We start from the raw sequence: 25,201 nt of genomic DNA on the forward strand, positions 1-25,201 counted from the left end.
CCTTCCGTTTGAATAGTTTAATACGTTACAAAGTATCTGAAACAATAGCACTGGCTAGAAGTGAAGAGAAAAATTCTTATTTCATGCTTCTTCCTTCTTAGAGACTTGATATTGATATTGTCTGGAGAGAAGTATTTTTCTTTAAAAGGAAAAAAAATCTGTTTGTGGGGCAGGATGGCGTTAAAACTGACAAAGCCAGACAACCAAGCTGTGGGGGGGGGGGCTCCCTCATTTACAAATCACGTGAACAAGTTTTGAGCTTGCAGATGCAGAAGAATGGCTTTAAAGACCTAAAGGAATTTGTTTTGGAGGAGATGGCAAGACATGATGAGATTGTGAATCAGAACCTAGACAGGAAATTAAAGAGTTGGTACAACAAAAGTATGATAACCTGAAACGACATATTGTAACAGCTTTGAAAAGTTTTTCAGAAATAATTATAAAGATGGATAAAGATATCAACTTAGAAATAGAGTCTAAAATAGCCGTGATAGTACAGTGGTCTACACACCCTGTTATTAACACAGCTGCCTGCAATTTACTGCTGGTTCGAATCTCTCCAAGGCTCAAGGTTGACTCAGCCTTCCATCCTTTCTAAGGTAGGTGAAATGAGGACCCAGTTTGTGGGGGCAATAAGCTGACTTTGTATAAATATACAAAAGTATGAAGGCTATTGCTTAACGCATTGTAAGCCGCCCTGAGACTCCGGAGAAGGGCGGCATATAAATCAAATTAAAAAAAAAAAATGAAGGAAGCTGATTATAAGATTCATAATTTGGATAATAAAATACAAAGAATTGAAAATGACTTGACAATGATTCAAGAAAATAGTTCAGAAGTAGAGTCTAAAATAAAGGAAGCTGATCACAAGACTTACAATGCAGATAATATAAAACAAAGGATTGAAAATGAAGTCACAATGATGAAATTTAGATCCATGGAATTTGCGGTCAGAATCAGGGGAATACAGGAAAATAACAGAGAAGATTTGAGAAAGATGTCTGCTGAAGTTCTGGCTGTGATTTTAAAGGTTAGTCCTGAAGAGGTATCCTGTAAGATTGATAAGGTCTACAGAGCAAATTCCTGGGTGGCAAAGCAAAGGCAGTTGCCTAGAGATGTGATGATTTACTTCACTGATAAAGGAATAAGAAATGATATTGTGCAAAAGTCTTTTAACTCCACTCTAGAAATGAATGGAAGGAAGATTTGGATATATAAAGAGCTGCCGTCCAAGATGTTAAAAGATAGAAAGGATTTTGGATTTTTGGTGACTGAGCTAAAGAAACAAAACATCCCATTTAGGTGGGATGCTCCAGTTGGTATAATATTGAGATATCAAGGAGAAAGATATCAACTAAATACTGTTGAAAAAGCGGAAGAATTTTATTACAAGGTTTTTAAAATGGACCTAACATCTCCATGTATGTCACCAGTGTTAGGAACACTGGAGGGGGATAAAGAAAAGTAAAATGAACAAGAGACTGAATCTCAGGCTAAGCAGATGGAGATGGAGGTAATGGAAAAACAGCAAGTTATAGAGGCCTTTTTGGATGAGCCGCTTCTGGATTCTCCTCCAGAGGCTATAGCTGGATCACCTATAAATATAAGAGAGGCAGCTTTGGATTTCGATTTGATGTCTTATCAAGTTACAGACCAGCATGTAACTCAATCAGCTGATTGAGTCCAAGAAAGTCCAAGAAAGGCAACCAGGATGGAGATCTAAATCACAACACGTTAAGAAAAGAAGAAGCAGGTTCTACAAAACTAAAAATTTTTAAACTAAACAAAAAAACTTTTTTTTTCCTTTTTCTTTAGCCAACAGACTAATGCCAGTTACTTAAGAGACGATTAAATATAATAAGCGGGATTTATAGAAGGCTGATACATGAAAATATAACTGAGGCAAATTATAGACTTATACTATTTTGAGAAGAATAACAGATCTCTGCAGTGCTGGTGTTTTTGTGATGTGGAAGATGGCCCTTGATTGAGCGGATTGGAACTTTCTATTTTGGATTCTTTGGAAAATGGATTACGTATATGTTGAGTTATAAGGCAAGAGAATTATGGAATTGGGGCATGCAGAAGATCTGGTTGTTACCCTAACGTGGTGGTTGGAATTAATAATCTAGACAAAAGACATTACAGAAGATACTATATGGAATATAAATATAAAGTCACTCGGGTAGTTTTTTATATACAGAAACATTTACTATTGATGGGGGCTGATGGTAATTGAAGATACTGAATATACTGTTGGAAGCAGAACTTGATGTTACCCTAACACGGGCGATGGAATTAATAATCTAGTTGAAAGACATTACGGAAGATACTATATGGATTACAAACTTAAAGTCATTTGAGGATTTTATTTATATATGGAAATATCTTTTAGTGGTGTGGACAGAAGAACAAAGATATTAAAAATATTATGTATGGTAGACCTGTAGGAAAGTGGGTGGAGATAGGTTAGGTTACTGATTGTTTAGCTTAGGAAAAGGGATGTTATGTTTAGATATTAATATACGTAAAAGATTTGAATTAAGAGATATATGTATGGGGGTGGAGGAAATGGGTAGATTATGAGTTGAATAAATGCCAAATTAGGATTTATTATATAATTTTACAGCTGAATGTTGCTTTGAAATGTATAGTATAGGGGGGATATAATAATAATGTTAGAAAGAAATGGTTAGCATATGGGGGGGTGGTGTAAAAGGATGGTAAAGTAAAGTATTATATAATGTGATATCAATTTGGATTTTATTTTGGAGAAGCCATGGGGGGAGGGGAGGGGGAGGGGGGGGTTAGGGAGGAGGGGGGAAAAAGGGGGGAAAATCTGTATTTGAAAAACTTTTTCAATTAAAAAAAAAGATTTAATGGGCTCTATAGATCATTGACAGAGAAAGTTCCATGAAAACAAAACATAAATAATAAATCAGGATATCACTGGCATTGTGCTTTCCCTATATTACAAAATGTCAACTTTCATCGTGGGAGGTAACTAATAGGTGCCCTACATTCTTATGACAGCAGGCCAGATGGTAACATGCATGTCTAAATGCCTGAAAAAAAATCAACTCTATAAGGACTTTCTTAAGATCAAAAGAGGAAGGCATTACATAAACCCTGTTATTTCAGTTAGCCTGCAGACACATAGCATCATTTGTTGAAAAGAGAAAAAAAGTATTAATTGTGGACCCTTATCGGTGCTCTTATAGATAAAGAAACTATTTTTGCAATTATTCCTTCATAGAAGAGCAGAATTACAAAATAACCTTGTAAGGGACCTTGGAGGTCTTCTAGTCCAACCGGAGACCGCTCTGGACAAATGACTATCCAGTCTCTTCTTGAAAACTCCCAGTGATGGAACACTGATAATTTCTGGAGGCAAATTTCTGTTCCACTGATTAATTGTTCTCACTGTCAGAAAATTTCTCCCTTCTTCTAGGTTGGATCACTCTTTGAAAAGTTTCCATCCATTCCTTCTTGTCCTGCCCTTTATGGACATCTGGGCAAAAGATTGCCTGGTGTGGCATCCGACTTTCAACAATAGTCAGCCAGATCATCTCCAAAAAGGTGGCCTACTGGTAACTTTCCCCATTTATGTATCCCCCAGGATCCACTGCTCAAAGGTATTATCCTTCTGAACACGGGAGTTCCATTTAGTTACTGCATCAAGTACGGTAGCTCTAATAGGTTTGCTTTCCATTCATTTCCAAAACCCCTTTGAAAGGTTATCTACAAGGAGACCTTTCTTCTCAGGTTACACTGATGAATTCTATCAGTTAATCAAGTGTATGTGGCGTTTCATTTTGGAAATTCAACTTTAATGTGATCCAATCAAACTCTTAATCAACTTTCTGAATCAAAGCAATGATTCAGTTAAAATTGTCAGATCACATCAGATACCCTGGATGTCTTTTGCACACGTACCTTATTAGCATCTGAAGGGGCTGAGTTGAAACCAGAATTGATCCAAGTAGTTTAAGTTTTCATTTTGGGGCAGGAAGATAGATTTAGATCTGGGATATGCTGTTTACACTAGTTTTCCAAGTGGGGGGCTCTTCTTCAAAAAGGTTTGGAAACCAAGAACTGCTTGAAACCCTAACCGCCACTGACTCGTATGTTAGTGAGGTTTGTTAGGAAAAGAAGGACCAGAGGGAGCATCATCACCATTCAAGCCAAGAGGAATTTCTCTTTTCATCTACTTGGAAAAAAGCTGAGAAAATCTTCCTCAACAACAGAAACACTACAGTAAATTATTTACTACAAATTGCACCAAAGGCAAAATTAAATTAAATTAAATTATTCACATTGTATTGTTCCACTTCGGTTCTTGTCCTAATGTTAGTTATTTATTCATTCATTAAATCTACTTCCCACCTTTCCTCCAGGTGCTGAATTCAATTTTCGTAGCAACCATCGTTCAGAAGGGTGGGCTAAGCTGAGTGACAATAACTGGACTGGGATCAACACTCAGTCACTGGGCTGAGTCCTTGTCTTTAGAAAAAAAAATCCATTCCATAGAGAAGAAAGTGAGGTAGCCTCACATTACATGCAAACAAACTTTATTATGTACTGCAAAGAAATTAGATGTGCACTTAAGAGTTATGTCAGTCCTGGAAGCCATCTTTTACTTTGGATCTTCAGGGCTGCCACATTGGGAAACTGGGAGGGGGGATTGTATGGAGTTGAGGAGATATCTAGCCATAATAACATTCTTTTCTTTGAGAGTCAAGGACATTCTGCCCTGTGAGTGGTGTGGCTCGGAGGCATCTCCAGTTGGGAAGGTGCATTGATTGGACCATGTGATGGACATGTGGATGCAAGGGGAAGGGACGTGGACTTTCCTTTGGGTGGGGAAAACCTGGAAGCTTTCAGATTCGGGTTGTCCCAGATGTGCCAATATGACATCTCTAATAAAATGGAACTTTGAGGAACATCTAGCCTCGGAGTCTTCTTTCGTTGGGGGTGTTACTTGAAACCCTGACAAGTTACACAGTACAAATAGAATACATTAAAAAAAAAAAACCCAAGTGGAGCAGCACAATATGAATATTGCATAATGCCTAATTGGATCCTCATATTCCTTTATTTTTTGCATTTATATGTCTCAACCAAAATAAGCACTCACCCTCTTTAATTCTCAGCATTACCCTTGGAATGAAGGAGAGAGCCTATCCCCAAATCAATTCATTTGTTAGAAACATACCCCGACCTTCAACAAGAGCTCAGATTGATGTGCATTACAATCTGTCCATATGTTTATCCATATTTTTTTTTAAAAAAATAATATCTGGGATGGGATGGGTTGGGCCGAGAGACAATGATGATCCAAAGTCCTCAGCTGAACTTCAAAGACTGAGGCTGAACCTTGGTTTCCCCATTAACCATGCTGACTTTGGAATATACAGATGTCATCATTTAAAAAAAATGCATTTTTAAAGAAGTGCACATGGACCCCTCTTTTATATATATATTTTAAAAAGCTACAAAAAAAGCTTGCCCTCCCCTTGCTATAAACTGTCAATCTCTCACTTGGAAATGGTTTCTCCAGAAAATGTCCTCGGACAGTCTGGTTGGCTGTTCCCAAGGAGTTGGTAGCCACGATGGTGTAGTTGCCATTGTTGTAATGAGTGGGATGGTTGAAGAGCAAACAGCCATCTGTGATGTCCCCACCCTGGTAGACGTCCATGCGGATGAAGGCGGTTTGCCTAAGAAACTGGCCGTTGTACAGCCAATGAATCTGGGGCGGAGGGTTCCCATGCACTGAAAACTCGATACAGTGTTCCATATGCCGAATCGGTTCCAGGAGGCTGAGGATACGGGGAGGAGCTAAAAGAGTGGAAGAGAGAGGCAAACAAACTTTAATGGTCATCCACAAAACATTAGAGGGGTGGGGTGAAATCACAGTTGGACCGTGCTTTCTCTAAACTCTGTTGGAAGCCCAACTGGATTCAACTTTCAAAAACTCAAACATTCTATTTGTATTTTAAGATCATATAAAATCTCATCTTCCATATATTATAATATACATTTTTTTCTAACGAGGGAGGGAGGGAGGGAGGGAGGGAGGGAGGAAGGAAGGAAGGAAGGAAGGAAGGAGAGAAGGAAGGAAGGAGAGAAGGAAGGAAGGAGAAAAGGAAGGAAGGGGAGAAGGAAGGAAGGAGAGAAAGAAGGAAGGAAGGAAGGAAGGGAGGGAGGGAGGGAGGGAGGGAGGGAGGGAGGAAAGAAGGGCATATGGAGCACAAAGTTAGGGGATGCTTTGAATTTAAATTTCCCTGAATGGCAAACAGTTCAGCTTCTGATAATATAGGCTTGGAAACCTATGGTCTACATATGTTATGAAACCGTGCTTGATTTTTTTATTATGAAAAATGCAACAGAAAATGAAGAAAATAAACCAGGAGTCAGTGACTTCAAACTCTTTAAAGTATAGCATGATGCTATACTCCAAGGGTGGGCAAGCCATGGCCTAAATGTTGCATATATTCCTCCAGGGTTGGGCTACCAAAATTAAGTGGCAAAGTGACAGAGATTCCCCCACCTCTCTTTTGCAGGATTTATACAGTAATAAGTATAAAAAATATTGCATTTTAAAATCATGGGGAAATTGCCAACACTCTCCTGTTGTTAGAAGAACTTGCAACCTATGTAAATGTAAACAATGTAGATGTAAACAAACCATGGCCTGGTCACAACAAGGAAGCCCATCCCTGAAATATTTCAGTTGAGCTTCGTGTATGCAGCCAAGGGAGTATATGTAATGCAGCTTTAAATCATTTCATAGGACTATCAATATTGTGGACCATTCAGATTCTTCTCAATATTTCATTTAGCAATAGCTGTAGCACTTAGACTTATATACCGCTTCACAGTGCTTTACAGCTTTACGGTTTGTAGAGTCAGCAGATTGGCCCCCACAATCTGGGTCTTCATTTTATCGACCTCGGAAGGACGCAAGGCTGGGTCAACCTTGAGCCTGGTGAGATTTGAACTGCCAAATTGCAGGCAGCCGGCAGAACTAGCCTGTGGTACTGCATTCTAAACACTGCATCACTATGGCTCTATTCATTTATCTATTGCTTTCTTGGTACACAGGGGTAGGAATCTACATTTATACTACAGCGTATAAAAACAAGCCGTACAGGACTCCAAGGGCATTTTATAGAGATAAGCCATTTTCTGCCACTCACATGACCCAGAAGGGCAAGTAAGTACATGCATATTAGCATGGATTTGCGAGGATATGACTGATCTTGTTCAAATGTCAGAGCATTCGTTCAGCAGAATATAAGTCTCTTCACTGTCAAATTCTCAGACTGAAAGTCACAGTGGACTAGTTAACATGCTGCAAGAGAAGCTTCAAGAAGGAAAAGTGAAGCCGCTTGTGCATTTGAAGTCTACTGGCAACTTATTGCATCTTTTTAAATTTTTACTTGCTGCCAAAATCAGGAGGCCATTCCTATTAGAAGTGAGCAAAGCTTTTTTCAGTCTGACAGCTGCCTTGGGAATTTCATTAATATGCCGAGTGAAGTTGTATTGGGTCTACATTGGGATAAAGAATCTGAGGTCGTCCAGATGTTTCTTAAACTACAACTCTCAGAAGTCCCAGGTGGAAGTATCCTTAGTGTTTGGTTGACTGCTGATGCTGGGAATTGTAGCTCCACAACATCCAAGGGCCACCATACTCTATGTCCGTGATGGCGAATCTATGTCACGCGTGCCACAGATGGCACACAGAGCCATATTTGTGGGCACGCAAGCGTTACCCTAGCTGAGCTCCAGTGCACATGCACGTGCTGGCCAGCTGATTTTCGGGCCTTCTGGGCCCACTGGAAGTCAGGAAATGGGCCATTTCCGGCCTCCAGAGGGCCTCCGGGGGTGGGGGGGGATGGGGAAGGCTGTTTTCGTCCTCCCCAGGCTCCAAGAAAGCCTCTGGAGCCTGGGGAAGGTGAAAAATGGGCCTACCGGGCCCACCGGTAATCTTTTTGCTGTCACATGCGAAAAGCAGGGGGCACTCGGGAGGGGGGGGAGTATGCACATGCACAGGGGGGGCGGGGCATGGGGGCATTGAATTATGGGTGTGGTCACGCATGTGCACGACCCTCCCCGCGCGCTACCCCTGCTTTTGGCATGCGACAGCAAAAAGGTTAGCTATCATTTCTCTATGGAGTCAGCTGAAAGAAGCATTGGTCATAGTCAATACCAGGGGTGAAGTCTAAAATTTGTTACTACTGGTTCTGTGGGCGTGGCTTGGTGGGGGGGGGGTAATGAGACTGGGTAGGTGTGGCCAACTTTTTTTTTTTCTACAACCTCTTCGGCCGAAGAGGTTGTAGAAAAAATGCTTTTAAAAGCCTCTGACAATCCCAGCTGAGCCACGCGATCATCAGAGGCTTTTTTGTTACTTTTAAAAGCATTTTTTCCGGCCAAAGAGGTTGTAGAAAAAATGCTTTTAAAAGCCTCGGATGATCCCAGCTGAGCCGCACGATCATCAGAGGCTTCTTTTAACTTTTAAAAGCATTTTTTCCGGCCGAAGAGGTTGTAGAAAAAATGCTTTTAAAAGTAAAAAAAACCAGCCTCTGATGATCGCGTGGCTCAGCTGCGCATGGGGGGGGAGCAGGGATTTTTGCTACAGGTTCTCCGAACCACCCACCGCCATCGCTACCGGATCAGGCGATCTGTTTCGAACCGGGAGGATTTCATCCCTGGTCAATACTAATATTACTCTTCCATTTTTCATCCTAATAGATCCTGGGTGGGTGGGGGGGAGAATCTCAACCTACTTGCAAGAAATATCCCAGGTCTCATTACAAAATTCCACGTTATATATTTTTCTTCCCAAGGAAAATTTCTCCAGCTAAGTTCTTACTCAGGAAAAGTGCCCCAAAACCTCCCATAATTGGATTTCCCATCTTTCAACCCACCTCTTAGGTTCCCCGCATTGACTTACAGTATACAGTGAGAAGTACGCTGGCATTAGACATTCCTACCACATTCTCAGCTATGCACGTAAGCAGGAACCCATTGTCTTCGCTGGTTACATTCACCAGGGTTAAATTGATGGAATGGACATTGGTCCAGTTGGCATTTGTCTGAAAATCACCACCAGAAAGTTAGTTTTGTTTGTTTGTTTTTTTTGAAAAGTTTTTCAGCTTTATTTCTTATACACATAATAGAAAATGTACATTTTCTTATACATAATTAATCCTACATATACATGTTTTCCTTAAAGAAAGCATTAAAATAAGGCATTTTAATTACATTCGGAGTTGCTCTTCTACCCTTTCTTCCCTCATTTCACAACAACCCTTCTTCTTCTCCTCCTCTTTTCCTTTCCTCCTCTCCTCTCCTCTCCTACTTTCTCCTTCCTCCTTTCCTGCCTCATCCTACTTCCCCTTCCTTTCCCCCACTCCTCTTGTCTTTTCCCCCTACTCACCTTCTCTCCTACTCCTGTCCCCTACCTTTCCTTCCTCTCCTTTTCCCTTTCTCCCATTCCTTTCCCTCCCTCTCCTCTTCCTACCCTCTACTCTTCTCTCCTTTCTATCTTCTTTGCTGTGGAATATTCTCGTTTGGTATCCGAACATCTCCTGTATTCTAATAGTATATACTTTCTTTCAATTTCTTTTCAGATTTATTCTATCAGTATTATCATCATAATTGTACACTTATTCTTATTATCTTCTTTCACCAGAAAGTTAACGTAAAATAAAATAAAATAAAAAAATGGATCCCACATCCACTGAATGTCCCAGAATAGCCTTGCCCAAACAGATGAGATTCAACTTACAATAGTTTGTTTAGTGACCATTCAAAGTTACAACGGCATAGAAAAAAGTGTCTTATACCCATTTTCCCACACTTACGACCTTGGCAGCATCCCCCACAGTCACCCAATCAAAATTCAAGACAACTTGGCAACTGACTCATATTTATGACGGTTGCAGTGTCCCCAGGGCCAAGCGATTTCCTTTGGCAACTTTCTGACAGGCAAAGTCAATGGGGAAGTCAGGTTCACTTAACAACCAAGAGCTGCAGTGATTCACTTAACAGCTGTGGCAAGAAAAGTCATTCAATGGGGTAAAATTCACTTAACAAATGTCTCACTTAGCAACAGAAATGTTGGGCTCAATTGTGGCCATAAATTGAGAACTACCAGCATATTCCATATATCTGAAGAGCTGGAGGACACTGCCTTAAAGCGCAACATTAAAACTTTTTATATATACCCAAAGCTGCCTGAAAATAAATGATGAAAGAAAGAAAAATCTGCTACATGATCAACCAGATAGGCAGAGTTATTGTTTGAAACTCTTTTTTGGGGGAAAAAAAGCAAGGGAGCTTCGTTATTAAAGCAAAAGATCAAGAACATGGGGGCATAACCTCAAACTGACAGGAGGGAAAGTTCAAAAGTCATGTTAGAAAGTATCACTTCACAGAAAGAGTAGGCGGAAGCTTGGAACCAACTTCCAGAGGAGATATGGGTCAAAACATCAGTAACTGAATTTAAACATGCGTGGATCAAACACATGTCCATCTTCCAACAAAAATGATAAAAAACAATAACAGGAAGGGAGGAAGGAAGGAAGAAAGGAAAGATGGGAGGGAGGGAGGGTATCAAGGGGAAGAGGGAAGGGCAGGAAGGGAGGGAGGGAGGGAGGGAGGGAGGAAGGAAGGAAGGAAGGAAGGAAGGAAGGAAAGAAAGATGGGAGGGAGGGTATCAAGGGGAAGAGGGAAGGGCAGAGAGGGAGGGAGGGAGGGAGGGAGGGAGGGAGGAAGGAAGGAAGGAAGGAAGGAAGGAAGGAAGGAAGGAAGGAAGGAAGGAAAGATGGGAGGGAGGGTATCAAGGGGAAGAGGGAAGGGCAGAGAGGGAGGGAGGGAGGGAGGGAGGAAGGAAGGAAGGAAGGAAGGAAGGAAGGAAGGAAGGAAGGAAGGAAAGAAAGATGGGAGGGAGGGTATCAAGGGGAAGAGGGAAGGGCAGAGAGGGAGGGAGGGGGGAAGAAGGAAGGAAGGAAGGAAGGGAGGGAGGAAAGAAGGAAGGGAGGGAGGGAGGTTATCAAGGGAAGAAGGAAGGGCAGGAAGGGAGGAGGAAGGAAGGAAGGAAAAATGGGAAGGATGGTATCAAGGGGAAGAGGGAAGGGCAGAGAGGGAGGGAGGGGGAAAGAAGGAAGGAAGGAAGGGAGGGAGGGAGGGAGGGAGGGAGGGTATCAAGGGGAAGAAGGAAGGGCAGGAAGGGAGGGGGAAGGAAGGAAGGAAGGAAAAATGGGAGGGATGGTATCAAGGGGAAGAGGGAAGGGCAGAGAGGGAGGGAGGGAGGAAGGAAAGACGGGAGGGAGGGTATCAGGCGAAGAGGGAAGGGCAGGGAGGGAGGGAGGAAGGGAGGAAGGAAGGAAGGAAGGAAGGAAGAACAAATCAACTCAAAGGGCAGACTTGAAGGTCTACTAGGTCTTTTTCTGCTGTCAGTTCTTCATGTATCTAGGAGGCCTTAAACTTCAGCTCCTTACCTGATGCGTGTTGATAGAGTGCAGGTTGACCACAATCCAGTCAACATCTGGCAAAGGAGAACCGGACCCGTTGCACGTGATAACAGCATTTTCACCTTCGCAGACGGTCAGATTCACGTGGCTGACACTGATTTCAGGCAAATCTGGAGGGAGCCAGCCAACATCAACATGATTATGTCTGAACTGGGAGCATTTCACCCCTGGTTCCACCTGTTAAACACTATTGCAACTCTTTGTAAAGTGCATAGATTCCATAGTTTGCAGCTAGTCCTCGGCTTATAACCATGCATTGACTGACCGTTCAAAGTTACAACAGCCCTGAAAAAGTGACTTATGACCATTTTTCACACTTACAACTGTTGCAGCATCCCTGCAGGTCACGTGATCTAAATTCAGATACTTGGCAACTGGCATGTATTTGTGACGGTTGCAGTGTCCCAGGGTCATGTGATCCCTTTGGTGACCTTCTCACAAGCAAAGTCAATGGAGAAGCCAGATTCACTTCACAAAAGTGCTACAACTCCAGTGGTTTACTTAACAACTGTGTCAGGGTTCCAAGCAACACCCCCAATGAAAGAAAACTCCGAAGCTTGAGTTTCCTCTAAGTTCCACTTTATTAGAGATGTCATATTGGCACATCTGGGAAAACCCGAATCTGAAAGTTTCCAGGGCAAGAAGTCCTTGACTCTCTGAGAAAGGAATGTTATTATCACCCTGACTCCACACAGTCCCCTCCCAGTTACCCACAGTAGTAAATGTGGCAAGCTTGAAGATCCAGTGAAAAAGATGGCTTCCAGGCCTGACAAACTGTCTTGTTTAGCAACAGATGCTTTGGACTCAATTGTGGTCATAAGTCAAGGACTACCGTGTTTCCCCGAAAATAAGACCCAAAAGAAAGTCCAAGTCCCTTCCCCCTGCACCCACATGTCCATCACATGGTCCAATCCAAGCACCATCCCAACTGGAGATGTTCCAGCCCTCCAGGTGCAGGTCAAGATGTCCTTGACTCTCTGAGAAAGGAATGTTATTATGACTATATATCACCCTGACTCCATACAATCCCCCCTCCCAGTTTCCCACCGTAATAAATGTGGCAAGCCTGATGATCCAATGAAAAAGATGGCTTCCAGGCCTGACAAACTGTCTTGTTTTGGGCTCAACTGTGGTCATAAGTCGAGGACTACCGTGTTTCCCTGAAAATAAGACTGTCTTATATTTTTTTGAACCCCAAAATAAGAGCTTGGCCTTATTTTTGGGGAGATCTCATTATTTTGGGGTGCATGGAGCAAGATGGGACTCCTCTTGCTGTCTTACCTGATTTCAGCTCTGCATTTAAATATTTTCGGGGAGGGCTTATTTTCCGGGGGAGGCTTATTTTAGTGCATGCGCTCAAAAGCCCAACTGGATTTATTATCAGGGGATGTCTTATTTTTGGGGAAACATGTATACAGCCAAAGCCAAACACCACAGCTTCTTCACCCCATTCTTTAGAAGCTGTTCCCCTAGGCAGTTTTGCTTTGAAGAGATGTTTTATTACCAACTGACGCAGTGGTGAAATTCATTTTTTTTTACTACTGGTTCTGTGGGCGTGGCTTGGTGGGCGTGGTGTGGCTTGGTGGGCGTGGCTTGGTGGGCATGGTAGGGGAAGGATACTGCAAAATCTCCATTCCCACCCCACTCCTGGGGGAAGGATATTGCAAAATCTCCATTCCCACCCCACTCTGGGGGCAGCCAGAGGTGGTATTTGCCAGGTCTCCGAACTACTCAAAATTTCCGCTGCCGGTTCTCCAGAACCTCTCAGGACCTGCTGGATTTCACCCCTGATCTGAAGCTTCCTTTTGAAGCCCCACTCATTCCTAATAGACGGGCAGACACGTACATACTGTACCTAGAGAAACCTCAACAATATATTTTAGAAAGAGTGCAACCCATTCGGGAGGCCTGTTCCACTTTCTCTCCTGCATTTTTTACACACACGCGCGCGCGCACACACACACACACACACACACACATCTCAATCAAGTTTCCATAGCAACTTGACATGCTCACTTCCCATTAAACTGATTTAGAATCATCTTTTTTCCTCCTTTTTCTGGTTTCCTTCCTAAATAATTGTTGTTTTTTCTTCTTCTTTGAAGTCTCCAGATCAACTGATACCTCTCCTCCTCTTCCAGGTGGGGTGATGCCATTTTGACTACCTAAACAGCATCTGTCACAGCTTGAGTACGAGAAGTAGAGAGAATAATTTAAGAACTGTGGAGTCCTCCGTGTTCTCTGAGCTTGGTTATTTGCTTGCAGGATGTTTTATTACCTAACTAGCTGATAACCCGGCATTGCTCAGGTATTTATTTATCCCAATCCTATATTAGACAGGAAGAACAACTTCACCCTGAGCCCTTATTTCGGTGAGAATTAGTTAAAAAAAAATTTCCTGTGCCCCCAGAAGTGTCAAGTAAAATGATACCACCTTGTTGTTTTGCTAGCTGATCCATGATCATTTGGTATGCTTTTTTCTGATCTTGGTTTTATTGATCATGGCCATACATTTGTCCTTAAGAATAATCAAAGCCTTGTTGAAAATGTCCAGATCAAACATAATTTCTAATGTTGGATTTTCCCCCCATACCAGAGGGAGCCCCCTCTGGTACTGTGGAGTACTGTGAAGCTGTTACCATGGCAACTCCACTGTGCTGCACAATAGAACACAATTTAAGGCAGTACAGTAGAAGCCATTTTAAGGCACAACAGGCTGTATCTTAACAGAACACACACCCCGAGGGGTGTTAGGGGTGTCTTACCCCCACAGTATTTCTTTCCAGAGAGTAAGTCATCTGTGTACCAAATTTGGTTGAAATTGCTCGAGGCGTTCCAGAGTTATGCAGGAACACGCACACACATTTTTATATATATAGACTAGGTAACACCATTAGTGACAGTCTAGCATCCATGGTGTTACTTAGCTAGATAATGAAACACATCCAAGAAATCACCAAGTTCAGAGAATGCCAAGGGCTCCAGAGTTCAAATCTGAGTTATAGAGATTATCTTCTATTGGAATAGTTTAGTAAACCAGCCTCCACTCAATCATGGAGACACAAGCTTGGCTGGAGAAAGTTAAGAATCTCTTTCCCGCTGGATTACTCACACAAGCAAGAAGAACTCCAGTTAGAGTGGAAGTATCTAAGTAAAGAGAGCTTGCCTTCCAGTTGTTTTGGAGAGAACTGTAGGGGCAGGCAGAGATGGAAATTTATTACCGTGCTTAGGAAATTAATCTTCATAAATCTACTCCCGGTTACAGCAGGTAATGTTTTCCCTGTTTACCTTTTGCTGCTTAAAAATATTCTAACCCCTGAAGATTACTTCTATAGTGTGTTGAGGAATTTCCAGCTGTCTTACAATCCCCTGGAGTTTACAGCTATTTTAGTTGTCTTCCAGAATGCAGTTAAAAGTCATTGTGTGGTTGGCATGGAGTTGCATGACTATTTCGTAAGGGAGGGGTAGTGTTTATATCTGTATGATTTCTAGACATTTATTCTAGGACGGGAGAACCAGCTTTGAACTGCCCTTCTCAGCTATATGAATCCTTTTGCACATTTTAACTATTTCCCTCTGGTCTTGATGCAAAAGAAATTACTTGACTTTGTGGGTTATTCTCAATAGAAGTAAGTATTGGTCAAGTTGTGATTGATGGATTGTATGATTGTTGCACCTACCTTAAGTAGCATAAGGTTTCTGGGAGTATTCTGTCTTTCACCCTACAACTCCCTCTCCAAGCTGTCTGCTATCACCCTGGTTACTCACAGGTAAATGAATGTGTTTTTTTTTTTACTGGATGTGTTCAACAGAGGATATATTTGAGATTATATTGATTTGGCTTCCTGCACCAAGTAGAGTTGGATTCAGAGATCTTAAATGGCTCCTTCCAACTTAAAACATTTATGATTTTTTCCCCAAAAAACTATCTTCTTTGAAATAATATGTGAAAGCAAATTCTCATAAATCAAATTAAAGCTGTCTGGTGGAGATATTGTACTGGAATTCTGGTCAGCAATTATATAGCCAAATAGATGTGAGCGCGAACAAGTTTTTCTCTTAATATAAATTGATACGGGAAGAAAAGAGGGTATCCCTAGAATTAAGATGCTTACATTGAAACAGTTTCCTTGGCAACAGAGGTCTCTTTACTAGCATCCCGTATTTTCACGCTTAAGAATGGCTATCCTTGCAAACCATTCCTCTCAAATGGGGGCTGCTTTTGCTCCCCACCAAATCAAGACAAAACAAAACCAAACAAATGGAAATGCATATAATTTGACTTGAATCTAGGCAGATTGTTTTCCCCCGTATATTGTTCTCTGTCTTCCATGGGCAACGTTGAGAATTAATCTGGTCCTATCAAAGCTACACTTACTTGGAACTTCATCATTGTCAAGGGTAACACGAAGGCTACTGAAATAATTTTCTCTTTTTAGGAGCTAAAAACTGCACTCAACAGCTCTCATGGGAAAGTCAAGGACTTAGCCTGAGTAGATGCTTTTATTGCTGATGCTAAACACTTCTAGTAACAAAGATCAGCTTCTACAGACTCTAGGAATGTAGCCATATGCATTGCTACGGGTTCAGAAGTTTAAATACTGAAATTCACAACCACAAATGTTATTATTATTCTACCATATCAACAAACTTTCTTTTATTCTACCATAAAACAAACACAGAGAAAAAAATAGAACATAGTCATAATAAATAACCACCCCTGCAGTCAACCCCAGTCTAGGGTAATCTATCCTTTTCAATATGGCCTTTCGTACAAAAGTAGGAGTTTTGATAATTTTGTCACCTTTCCAACATAACAGACTCTAACCTGCTTTTCATGCTGGACTGTGGATGCCAGATGCCCTGAGTTTACATAATGACCTGTCAGGCACAAAGAATCAGGACCATGTTCTGAACTAAGTTGCACTTCAGAAGATTTATCGTTCAAGCCTATACAGTACATAAGAATCCAGTCAACTAAAGTGCGAGACTAAATTAATCCCAGATTAGGGTCAATGGAATTCAGTAGGGGTTGGATTTAGACCATTTGTGGGAACGTAGTGACTCTAGCCTGATGACTTGCTTGATTCCACCACCACCACTACCCCCCCAGCTCTGCCTGGTCTTCTCTTACATGATCCTTGTTTTCTCCCAGGATGCCTGTTTTCCTTATTGCTAGCTCCATCCTTCATTGTCACATGCATACATGTGCATCAATGGTGGGTTCCTCCCGGTTCTGCCAAGCTGGTAGCGGTGACGATATGACGTCACTGAACTGATTCTGCCCCCCGCCCCACCCCCCACATTATTCTTACCTTTTATTTGGCCCCACCCCCAATCTATTGCTGCCTCCTGAGTCCCAGCTGATGGCTAGAGGGAAAAAAACTGTTTAAACTCTTGCCCCGGGACTTCAAAGAGCTGCCCTACAGCTGATCAGTGTTAAAAGAAAACAAATGAGTAGACCGGTGCCTGCAAAAATAAATGGGTAGACCAGTGCCTGCAAAAATACATGAGTAGATCAGTGCCTGCAAAAATAAATGGGTAGACCAGTGCCTGCAAAAAGAAATGGGTAGACCGATACAGCTCTGCAAGCAGTTAAAAGCCTGGTAGACCAGTACCTCTGCTAAATCCTAAATAATTGTCACATGACCATCAAGCCACGCCCACAAAATAAGCCATGCCCACAGAACTGGTAGTAAAAAATTTTAGAACCCACCCCTGATGTGTATGTCCTCAAGCATTTAGCATCTAATATCTATATCCTGCCATCTACTATCCAAAAGTACATAGTTCAGTCATAACTTTGATTAGTATTAGTAGTCAGAAGTGTTACAACTTTCCTGGTTCTGATAAAAATCTATACAGGATTAATATTAATTAAAGAAAGAGAGACATGAGTGTCAGGTTGTAATTTGAACCTTTATAGGAAGGGAAGGAATCTTGACTCTAGCCTCAAGAATTTTATGGGTATCTTACTCAGTTCTGTTTTGCTTTTTGTTTGATGCATGAGTGTATCTGATGAGATGTATACAGTATTTTAATATTTGAAAAGTGTCTGGACATGGGTGGATCCATAGTGCATTCATTTCACTTTGGAAGCAAGACCAGGCAAAGTAGAATTCCAAGATCTGGGGACAAATCTGGATGGGAATAATTTTTAAGAGCATTTCTCCTTATGTATTATTCAAGTGCTACATGAGGACGTTTACCCAGAGGCATGTAATAGAAGCTAGTAGCCATGCATCTCATTGATGCTCTGGTTCTTATCTTTTCCATCTGTTCTTTTTTAAAAAAGAAAGGAAAAAACCCGCGTGCAACTCTAGAATCCACAGAAGAGAGCCACAACGATGCAGCTGTTCAAAATCTCAGGAGGTTTCTAATAAATGACACAACAAGGTGATAAAACCAGAGATACACTGATGGGAGGATGAGAGAAAAGCTGCAACAGCTACGACAAAATAAAAGATAGCAACAGCGTGCATAGGCACATCAGTGTACACACGTGCAGGTTAGGCGGAAAGTTATCTCAGAAAATTTGAACTTGGAGAAGAAATTGATCTGAATTGTACTTCCTTAGAGAAATGTGCAAATCCAAATTCATGTATTAACCTGCTTCGAATGTGTCCAAATATCCCAAGGAAGTTCTTAGCTCAAAAATAAAAATAGTAAAAGCCATTTTAAAATCTGTATTTTAGAAATTCATATTTATGTGTGTGAGAGAGAAGATGGTATATGGTAGGTGGGTAGGTAGGTAGGTAGGTAGGTAGGTAGGTAGGTAGGTAGGTAGGTAGATAGATAGATAGATAGATAGATAGATAGATAGATAGATAGATAGATGATGGATCGATGTCGATGGATGGATAGATAGATGATGGATGGATGGATGGATGGATGGATGGATGGATGGATGGATGGATGGATGGATGGATCGACAGATAGATAGATAGATAGATAGATAGATAGATAGATAGATAGATAGATGATGGATCGATGAATAGATGTGGATGGATGGATAGATAGATAGAGGATGGATGGATGGATGGATGGATCGACAGATCGATAGATAGATGATGGATCGATGAATAGATGTGGATGGATGGATAGATAGATAGATGATGGATGGATAGATAGATAGATAGATAGATAGATAGATAGATAGACGAACAGACAGACAGACAGACAGGCAGACAGACAGGCAGACAGAGACAGACAGAAGACAGACAGACAGACAGACAGACAGACAGACAGACAGACAGACAGACAAATGATGGACAGATGGACAGACATAGATATTAAATGGGCCCAACCAGGGGTGAATGTACATGAAATGAAAATGGATCATAGATGCATACAGTGAATCAATTAAGAGATGTGGGGAAAACAAGTTCTCTAATTATCCTAGAGCAGATTTTTCTCCTGGTCTCTTGAAAAATTAATAATTCTCTATGCACCTCAATTTGTAATTCTTATTCACCGATGTATACTACTCAGTAGCAATTAGCAAGAAATAATAATAATAATCACTGCACCTCACTCTTGTTTGCCACTCTCCCCAGTTTTCCAGACATAATCAGGGTTGTATGAGCCCCAGCAAGCTCATATGCTGCAGTATTTTTGGATTTCCAGGTACAGTCATTACAACTCTGTACACACCCGCACCCCCACACCAATATTCCTGAAATTGTGGAGTTTCTTTGAACATGCTGATCCTCGCTGCATTGGTAATGGTGCTATTTGGTCTACATAAGCAATGACTCAAAGCCTGAACATCAGAAGTAGAAGGAAGGATAACAATGCTCGAAGATCAACAGGTGCCCAATTATATGCACTTCCTTACCGCACTGGTTGATATTCAGCTCCTGTATGGGTATGTGGCTGGTCTCCATGCTCGTGCAGTACAAGTCCTGGTTCTGCAAATTGGCTTCTTCTCTCTCCTGCCACAGCTGGATCCAACGGATATCACAGCTGCAGTTAAAAATATTGTTTTCCAACTTCCTGTGTAGAAAGAGAACATTGAGATTGTGAGAAAAGAGAAGCAAAAAAGAAGGCAAAACACTCAGACGACGAGATGGGCAAAAAGCAGATCTGTATCCCAGTTCCAGATATGATATGATGGTGATGATAATATAAAAATTTGATTCATTTAGCATCTACCTCCATGAGAGTAAACCTCACTGTATGACAGGTATAGATAGGACATTGCTAAAATTCTCCATAGAGAATTTTAGAATTTTTCATTTGTGCGGTACAATAACCGAAGATCTTGGAAGTCTTCTAGTCCAACCTCCTGTGCAAACCAGAAACCCTATAACTGTAATGGCGAACCTATGGCACGTGTGCCGCAGGTGGCACGCAAGCCATCGCCCCAGTTCAGCTCCGCCGCGCATGTACCTCCCACTGGCCAGCTGGTCTTTGGGCACGGTGCATGCACGGGGCTGTGCAGAAATGGCCTTTTGGGGGTTCTGGCATCCTTGCTTTGGGCACTCAGTCCGGAAAAGGTTAGCCATCACTGCCCTATAACATTTCAGACAAATGGTTGTCCAATCTCTTCTTAATCAACAATCATTCAGATTGTCAGGTTGACTCAGCCTTCCATCCTTCCAAGGTAGGTAAAATGAGGACCCGGATTGTGGGGGCAATAAGCTGACTTTGTATAAAAAAGAACACCGCTTGGGGGGCGGGGGGCGAAAGCCCTACTAAGCAGGTATATACAAAAGTATGAAGGCTATTGCTTAACGCATTGTAAGCCGCCCTGAGTCTCCGGAGAAAGGGCGGCATATAAATCAAACCAATAAATAAATAAATGAATAAATGAATAAATGAATAAATGAATAAATGAATAAATGAATAAATGAATGAATAAATGAATAAATGAATAAATGAATAAATGAATAAATAAATAATCTACTAAACTTTGGTTGATTAATCTATGGATTCTATGGAAAACTTCACAACCGTTTATTAGCTAAGTGTGCAGATAACAAAGCAGGGAGGATCAGAAAAAGACCATCATTGCTGAATCATCATTGCTGAATTTAAGTCATAGCTTTTTTTTTTTTTTCCCTTTGAAATATGTATCTCCGGCTTCTTGTTCTAAACACCTTGACATTCATAAGGTCACGCAGGGATCATGAGTTTTCATTTAGCTTTTCTCCTCTTCTCCTTGCCCAGACATGCTCAATAAATTCAAGGCTCTCTCCATAATACCCCCTGTCTTAATGCATTGACTATGAGCTCCTGCTGCTCGGGGAGATGAGGCAACTTACAACCCATCATGCAATTTAATTGAATGAAGCAGCCAGCTTTATATACTGTTTGACCTCATTGACCCAGCTGGCAAGGCTGATGTTTTAATGTACTCTGTTTAAAAGACACTTATGTTTTATATACTGATAATTTTTATTATTATTGATTTTTTTTTTTACAACTTGCAATATCGCTGCTGTATACCCGAAAGTATATTTACTTTCGCTCAAGAGTTTCCCATTTCCATGCAAAAAGATAAATGCTGGAAGATTCCTTGTGGGCATCTAGAACAGAGGTCTTCAAACTTGGCAGCTTTAAGACTTGTGGACTTCAACTCCCAGAATTCTCCAGCCAGCTATGCTGGGAGTTGAAGTCCACAAGTCTTAAAGCTGCCAAGTTTGAAGACCTCTAATCTAGAAGCTAAATCAGAATACTGGAACACTGGTGAAATTTTGGAAATAGAAGCAGAAATAACATTAAAAATGATAGGAATGACAAGAACCCAAAAACAGTGGCCAAGCTGTCTCGTTTTCTTTATAAGTTTTTTAACATCTTCTCTTTCTTTGCTGGACCAACTGGACCATGGATGGTTGTAATGCCAAGATGAAAAGCAGGGTGAGAACATTATTGGTGGTTTGAAACCATACATTGAGTTTTATACCGAAGGCAGAAAGAGGCTTAACTTTCTGCTTGTTGAGTATATTAAGACTCCCTTCCTTCCTTTCCTTCCTTCCTTCCTTCCTTCCTTCCTTCCTTCCTTCCTTCCTTCCTTTCTTCCTTCCTTCCTCCCTCCTCCCTTCCATCCATCCTTCATCTATCATCCATCCATCCATCCATCCATCCATCATCCATCCATCCATCCATCTATCATCCATCCATCATCCATCCATCCATCCATCCATCCATCCATCCATCCATCTATCTATCTATCTATCTATCTAATTTATTTGATCCCAATCTCATATCTAACAACTCTGGGAAGTTTACAGCATAAAACATTAAAGCAGAAAAGATATTAAAATCAACAGTCCTGGAATACAGTAGATTTATAAATAGATTTATAAATCAATTTGCTACGTTTGTCACCTTTAAGTAGCAGGAAAAAAAGGCCACAGTATTCTCAGCTCTTGAATCCAGATAACTATTCTTGTATTAACAGCCAGTGCTGTGTAATAGCCAAAGTGTTGAACTGGAACCAGGGAGATTAGGATCTCATCCCTCTTTTTCCATAAATCTCATTGGCTGTTTTGGACAACCTACTCTTTCTTAGTCCAATCTATTTTAGAGGATTCCTGTGGGATTAGAATGTGGGAGATACACTCTATCTCAAGAAAGATGGAATCAAATTTAATGTGAAGAGGAAGGAGGATGCTATAACAGTAAGACAAGAAAATATCTTGGTCTAAATCAGCGTCTCTCAAACTTGGCAACTTGAAGATGTGTGAATGTCAACTCCCACCATTCTCCAGCCAGCCCTATTAAGTTGACATCCATACATCTTCAAGTTGCCAAGTTTGAAAAAAATGGGTTTAATTGGAAGAATCTCATAATTTGGAGCCTAGTTCCTTTGCTTGCCAAGTGTATGTTCTGCCCTGCAGGCATTGTCCTTCCAAGGTTTTTTTTTTTTTCCCCTACCTCCATGAATTTATGCATGGGCCTAGCACTATAGACAATTCCAAAGTGAAAAATAAAGATGTTATAAATACTTTCCCCCCTGAAACTGGCCTGCTAGTGAGAGTTACTATTGCAGCCCTTCAGAAGCAGAACTGTAAGTAATATAACACAGCCTTTCAGATCATTCTTAATGCATGAGACTCTTCTATGAATAATGTAAAAGCCATGTAGAGGGAGGAGAGGGATTTCTCCCCTGGCTTGGCCTAGCAGTATTGATAGTATAATGCAGCCTAATGGCAATACTTAAGGGGGCGTTTGTGTAAATTAACTCCCAGCATTTTACTGGACATAGCACATGTTAATAGTGTACTAGTCTTCTGCTCCTTTGGGACTTAACAAGGGTTGAGTTTCTTCTTTTTTTTTAGATATATATCCAGTGGTGGGTTGCCCCCGGTTCGGACCGGATCTATAGAATCGGTAGTAAAACCGGCGGGAGGCTCCAACCACCGACCCCGACGTCATCAGAATGCTTCTGCGCGGCCCCGTTGAGAACCGGTAGTAAAGGTAAGTAGAACCCACCCCTGTATATATATCCCTTGGCCACCTCCTAAGTAAATATACCGAGAGTGCAAAGTGGAAGTGTTAACACTGCATTCAGTGTGGCAGTGTGGCAGGCTGATCTATTTTTCCTCCACACTCCATAATCTCACCAGGCTCAAGGTTGACTCAGCCTTCCATCCTTCCAAGGTGGGCAAAATGAAGACCCAGATTATTGGGGGCAATACGCTGACTCTATAAACCACTTAGAGAGGGCTGTAAAATAAGCGGTATATAAGTCCAAGCGCTATTGCTATGAAGCGCCCACAACTTTTGAGGGCAAGCTGTTCCACTCGTTAATGGTTCTCGCTGTTAGGAAGTTTCTCCTTAATTCCAGTTGGCTTCTCTCCTTGATTAGTTTCCACACATTGCTTCTTGTCCTGCCCTCAGGTGCTTTGGAGAATAGCTTGAATCCTCTTCTTTGTGGCAGCCCCTGAGATATTGAGACACTGCTATCATGTCTCCTCTAGTCCTTCTTTTCTCTAGACTACCCAAACCCAAATCCTGCAACCAATTCTTCATCAAGAACATCCCTCTGCAGCTAGGAAAATTCTGCCCAAGTTGCTAAAGAAATGAGGAAGAAGTTCAATCCCAAATTCTTCTTCTTCAAATGGATTGAAACCTGATGCATGAGGAGGAAGAAAATTCTTCCCTTTGTGCTAGTTTGACTAAAGTAACAAAGAAGAAACTACAAAACCTACATGTTTCCATGTAGGAAGGGGGGAGATCTATTCTTAGTGCCCTTTTCAAAGTCATTTTTCTTTTAGTTGTGCGGCCATCTGCTTAGAAGCTGGAACTGGACCCAGGCTGGAAATTTCCTCTTCAGGAGGGAGGGGTGATTCAGCAGCATTTATTTTGGGAAAGGGCAAGTGAATTTAAGGTGGCATTTTAATTTTTCTAAGAGGAGGAAATTAAAAAAAAGAGTGGAGATGGAACAATCATGGAGGGAGGCTTGTTTTACAATGAGGTTCAAAAAAGGATTAAAGACTGCCGAGGAAGCTATGATTTGGTTGTTATCAGAAACATGGCGTGAGTATTTTGAGCCTGGTATTTGTTGAATAAAGGTTTAAAAGATCATTACTATTGAATTTGGTTTTTCAGTCTGCTAAAAGCACATTTGCTTTTATGATTGTGTGCTTCCAAGAAAAAAATATCAGGTTACAGATTTCTCAGGACGAGGTGAGGCTGTTCCTTCCCTTATTTGAAGCGGAGACGGCCAAAAGCTGCCTCCGAATGACTTATCTTTCATTGTGGAGAGTCCCTTGGACTGCAAGCAGATCAAGCCAGACAATCCTAAAGGAAATCAATCCTGACTGTTCTTTGGAAAGACAGATGCTGAAGCTGAAGAAGCTCAAAGACTTTGGCCACCCAAGGAGAAGAGAGGACTCACTTGGAGAAGACACTGATGCTGGGAAAGGTGGGAAGCAGAAAGAGAAGGAGACGGCAGAGGATGAAATGGTTAGATCAGGGGTGAAATCCAGCAGGTTCTGACAGGTTCTGGAGAACTGGTAGTGGAAATTTTGAATAGTTCGGAGAACCAGCAAATACAACCTCTGGCTGGGAATGGAAATTTTGCAATATCCTTCTCCTGGAGTGGGATGGGAATGGAGATTTTGCAGTATCCTTCCCCTGGAGTGGGGTGGGAATGGAGATTTTGCAGTATCCTTCCCCTGCCACGCCCACCAAGCCACACCATGCCCACCAAGCCACGCCCACAGAACCAGTAGTAAAAAAAATTGGATTTCACCACTGGGTTAGATGGTATCATCGATGCAATGAAGATGAATTTAGACAAACTTTGGGAGGCAGTGGAGGACCAGGGGCCTGACTTGCATTGGTCCATGGGATTATAAAGAGTCAGACATGATTTAGTGCAAGTGTGTATGAGTGTTCATGACTGGGAAGACATGATAACAAGGTCAGCCCATGAATAGGCATGGAAACTGGGTCAGCCAATGAGAGCTGAATTGGAAACTGAAACCAGAAGGAGCCTGGGCGTGGCTCTGTATTAAGCTCTGAGTTCTGAAGCTGCAAACAAGTCCAGTCATGCCTGTCTGCTCAACTGAAACTAAGAACTAACTTACAATCTTTCCTCTCTACCACGTTGAAGAATCTGCTGTTGGTATTGTAAGTTTAATTCATGTGTTATTATGTATATAAAGACGTTAATGAATCCTGCTGAATCAGTTATCTGTGTGTGCTTT

At 41.5% G+C, this 25,201-nt stretch overlaps 1 protein-coding gene across 2 annotated transcripts in view; it reads right to left on the bottom strand.

The window, feature by feature from the left end:
* The window catches only part of NTRK3 (neurotrophic receptor tyrosine kinase 3), a 460,742-nt gene that overhangs the window by 256,962 nt on the left and 178,579 nt on the right, over positions 1-25,201 (bottom strand). Inside the window, exons 5-8 of one of the 2 annotated variants that reach the window (XM_070953879.1) lie at positions 19,378-19,535; positions 11,508-11,650; positions 8,957-9,098; positions 5,542-5,838 (exon numbers count right to left, since the gene is read on the bottom strand). In XM_070953879.1, the coding sequence (XP_070809980.1) occupies positions 5,542-5,838; positions 8,957-9,098; positions 11,508-11,650; positions 19,378-19,535 (740 nt within the window). Of the gene's footprint in view, positions 1-5,527; positions 5,839-8,956; positions 9,099-11,507; positions 11,651-19,377; positions 19,536-25,201 lie in introns of both variants that reach the window. The other variant, XM_070953880.1, reaches the window with a different exon arrangement.

The sequence above is a fragment of the Pituophis catenifer genome, unplaced genomic scaffold (genome assembly GCF_029215685.1).
Source record: "Pituophis catenifer annectens isolate HBS135680 unplaced genomic scaffold, rPitCat1.0.hap2 SCAF_14, whole genome shotgun sequence".
Classification (NCBI taxonomy): domain Eukaryota; kingdom Metazoa; phylum Chordata; class Lepidosauria; order Squamata; family Colubridae; genus Pituophis; species Pituophis catenifer.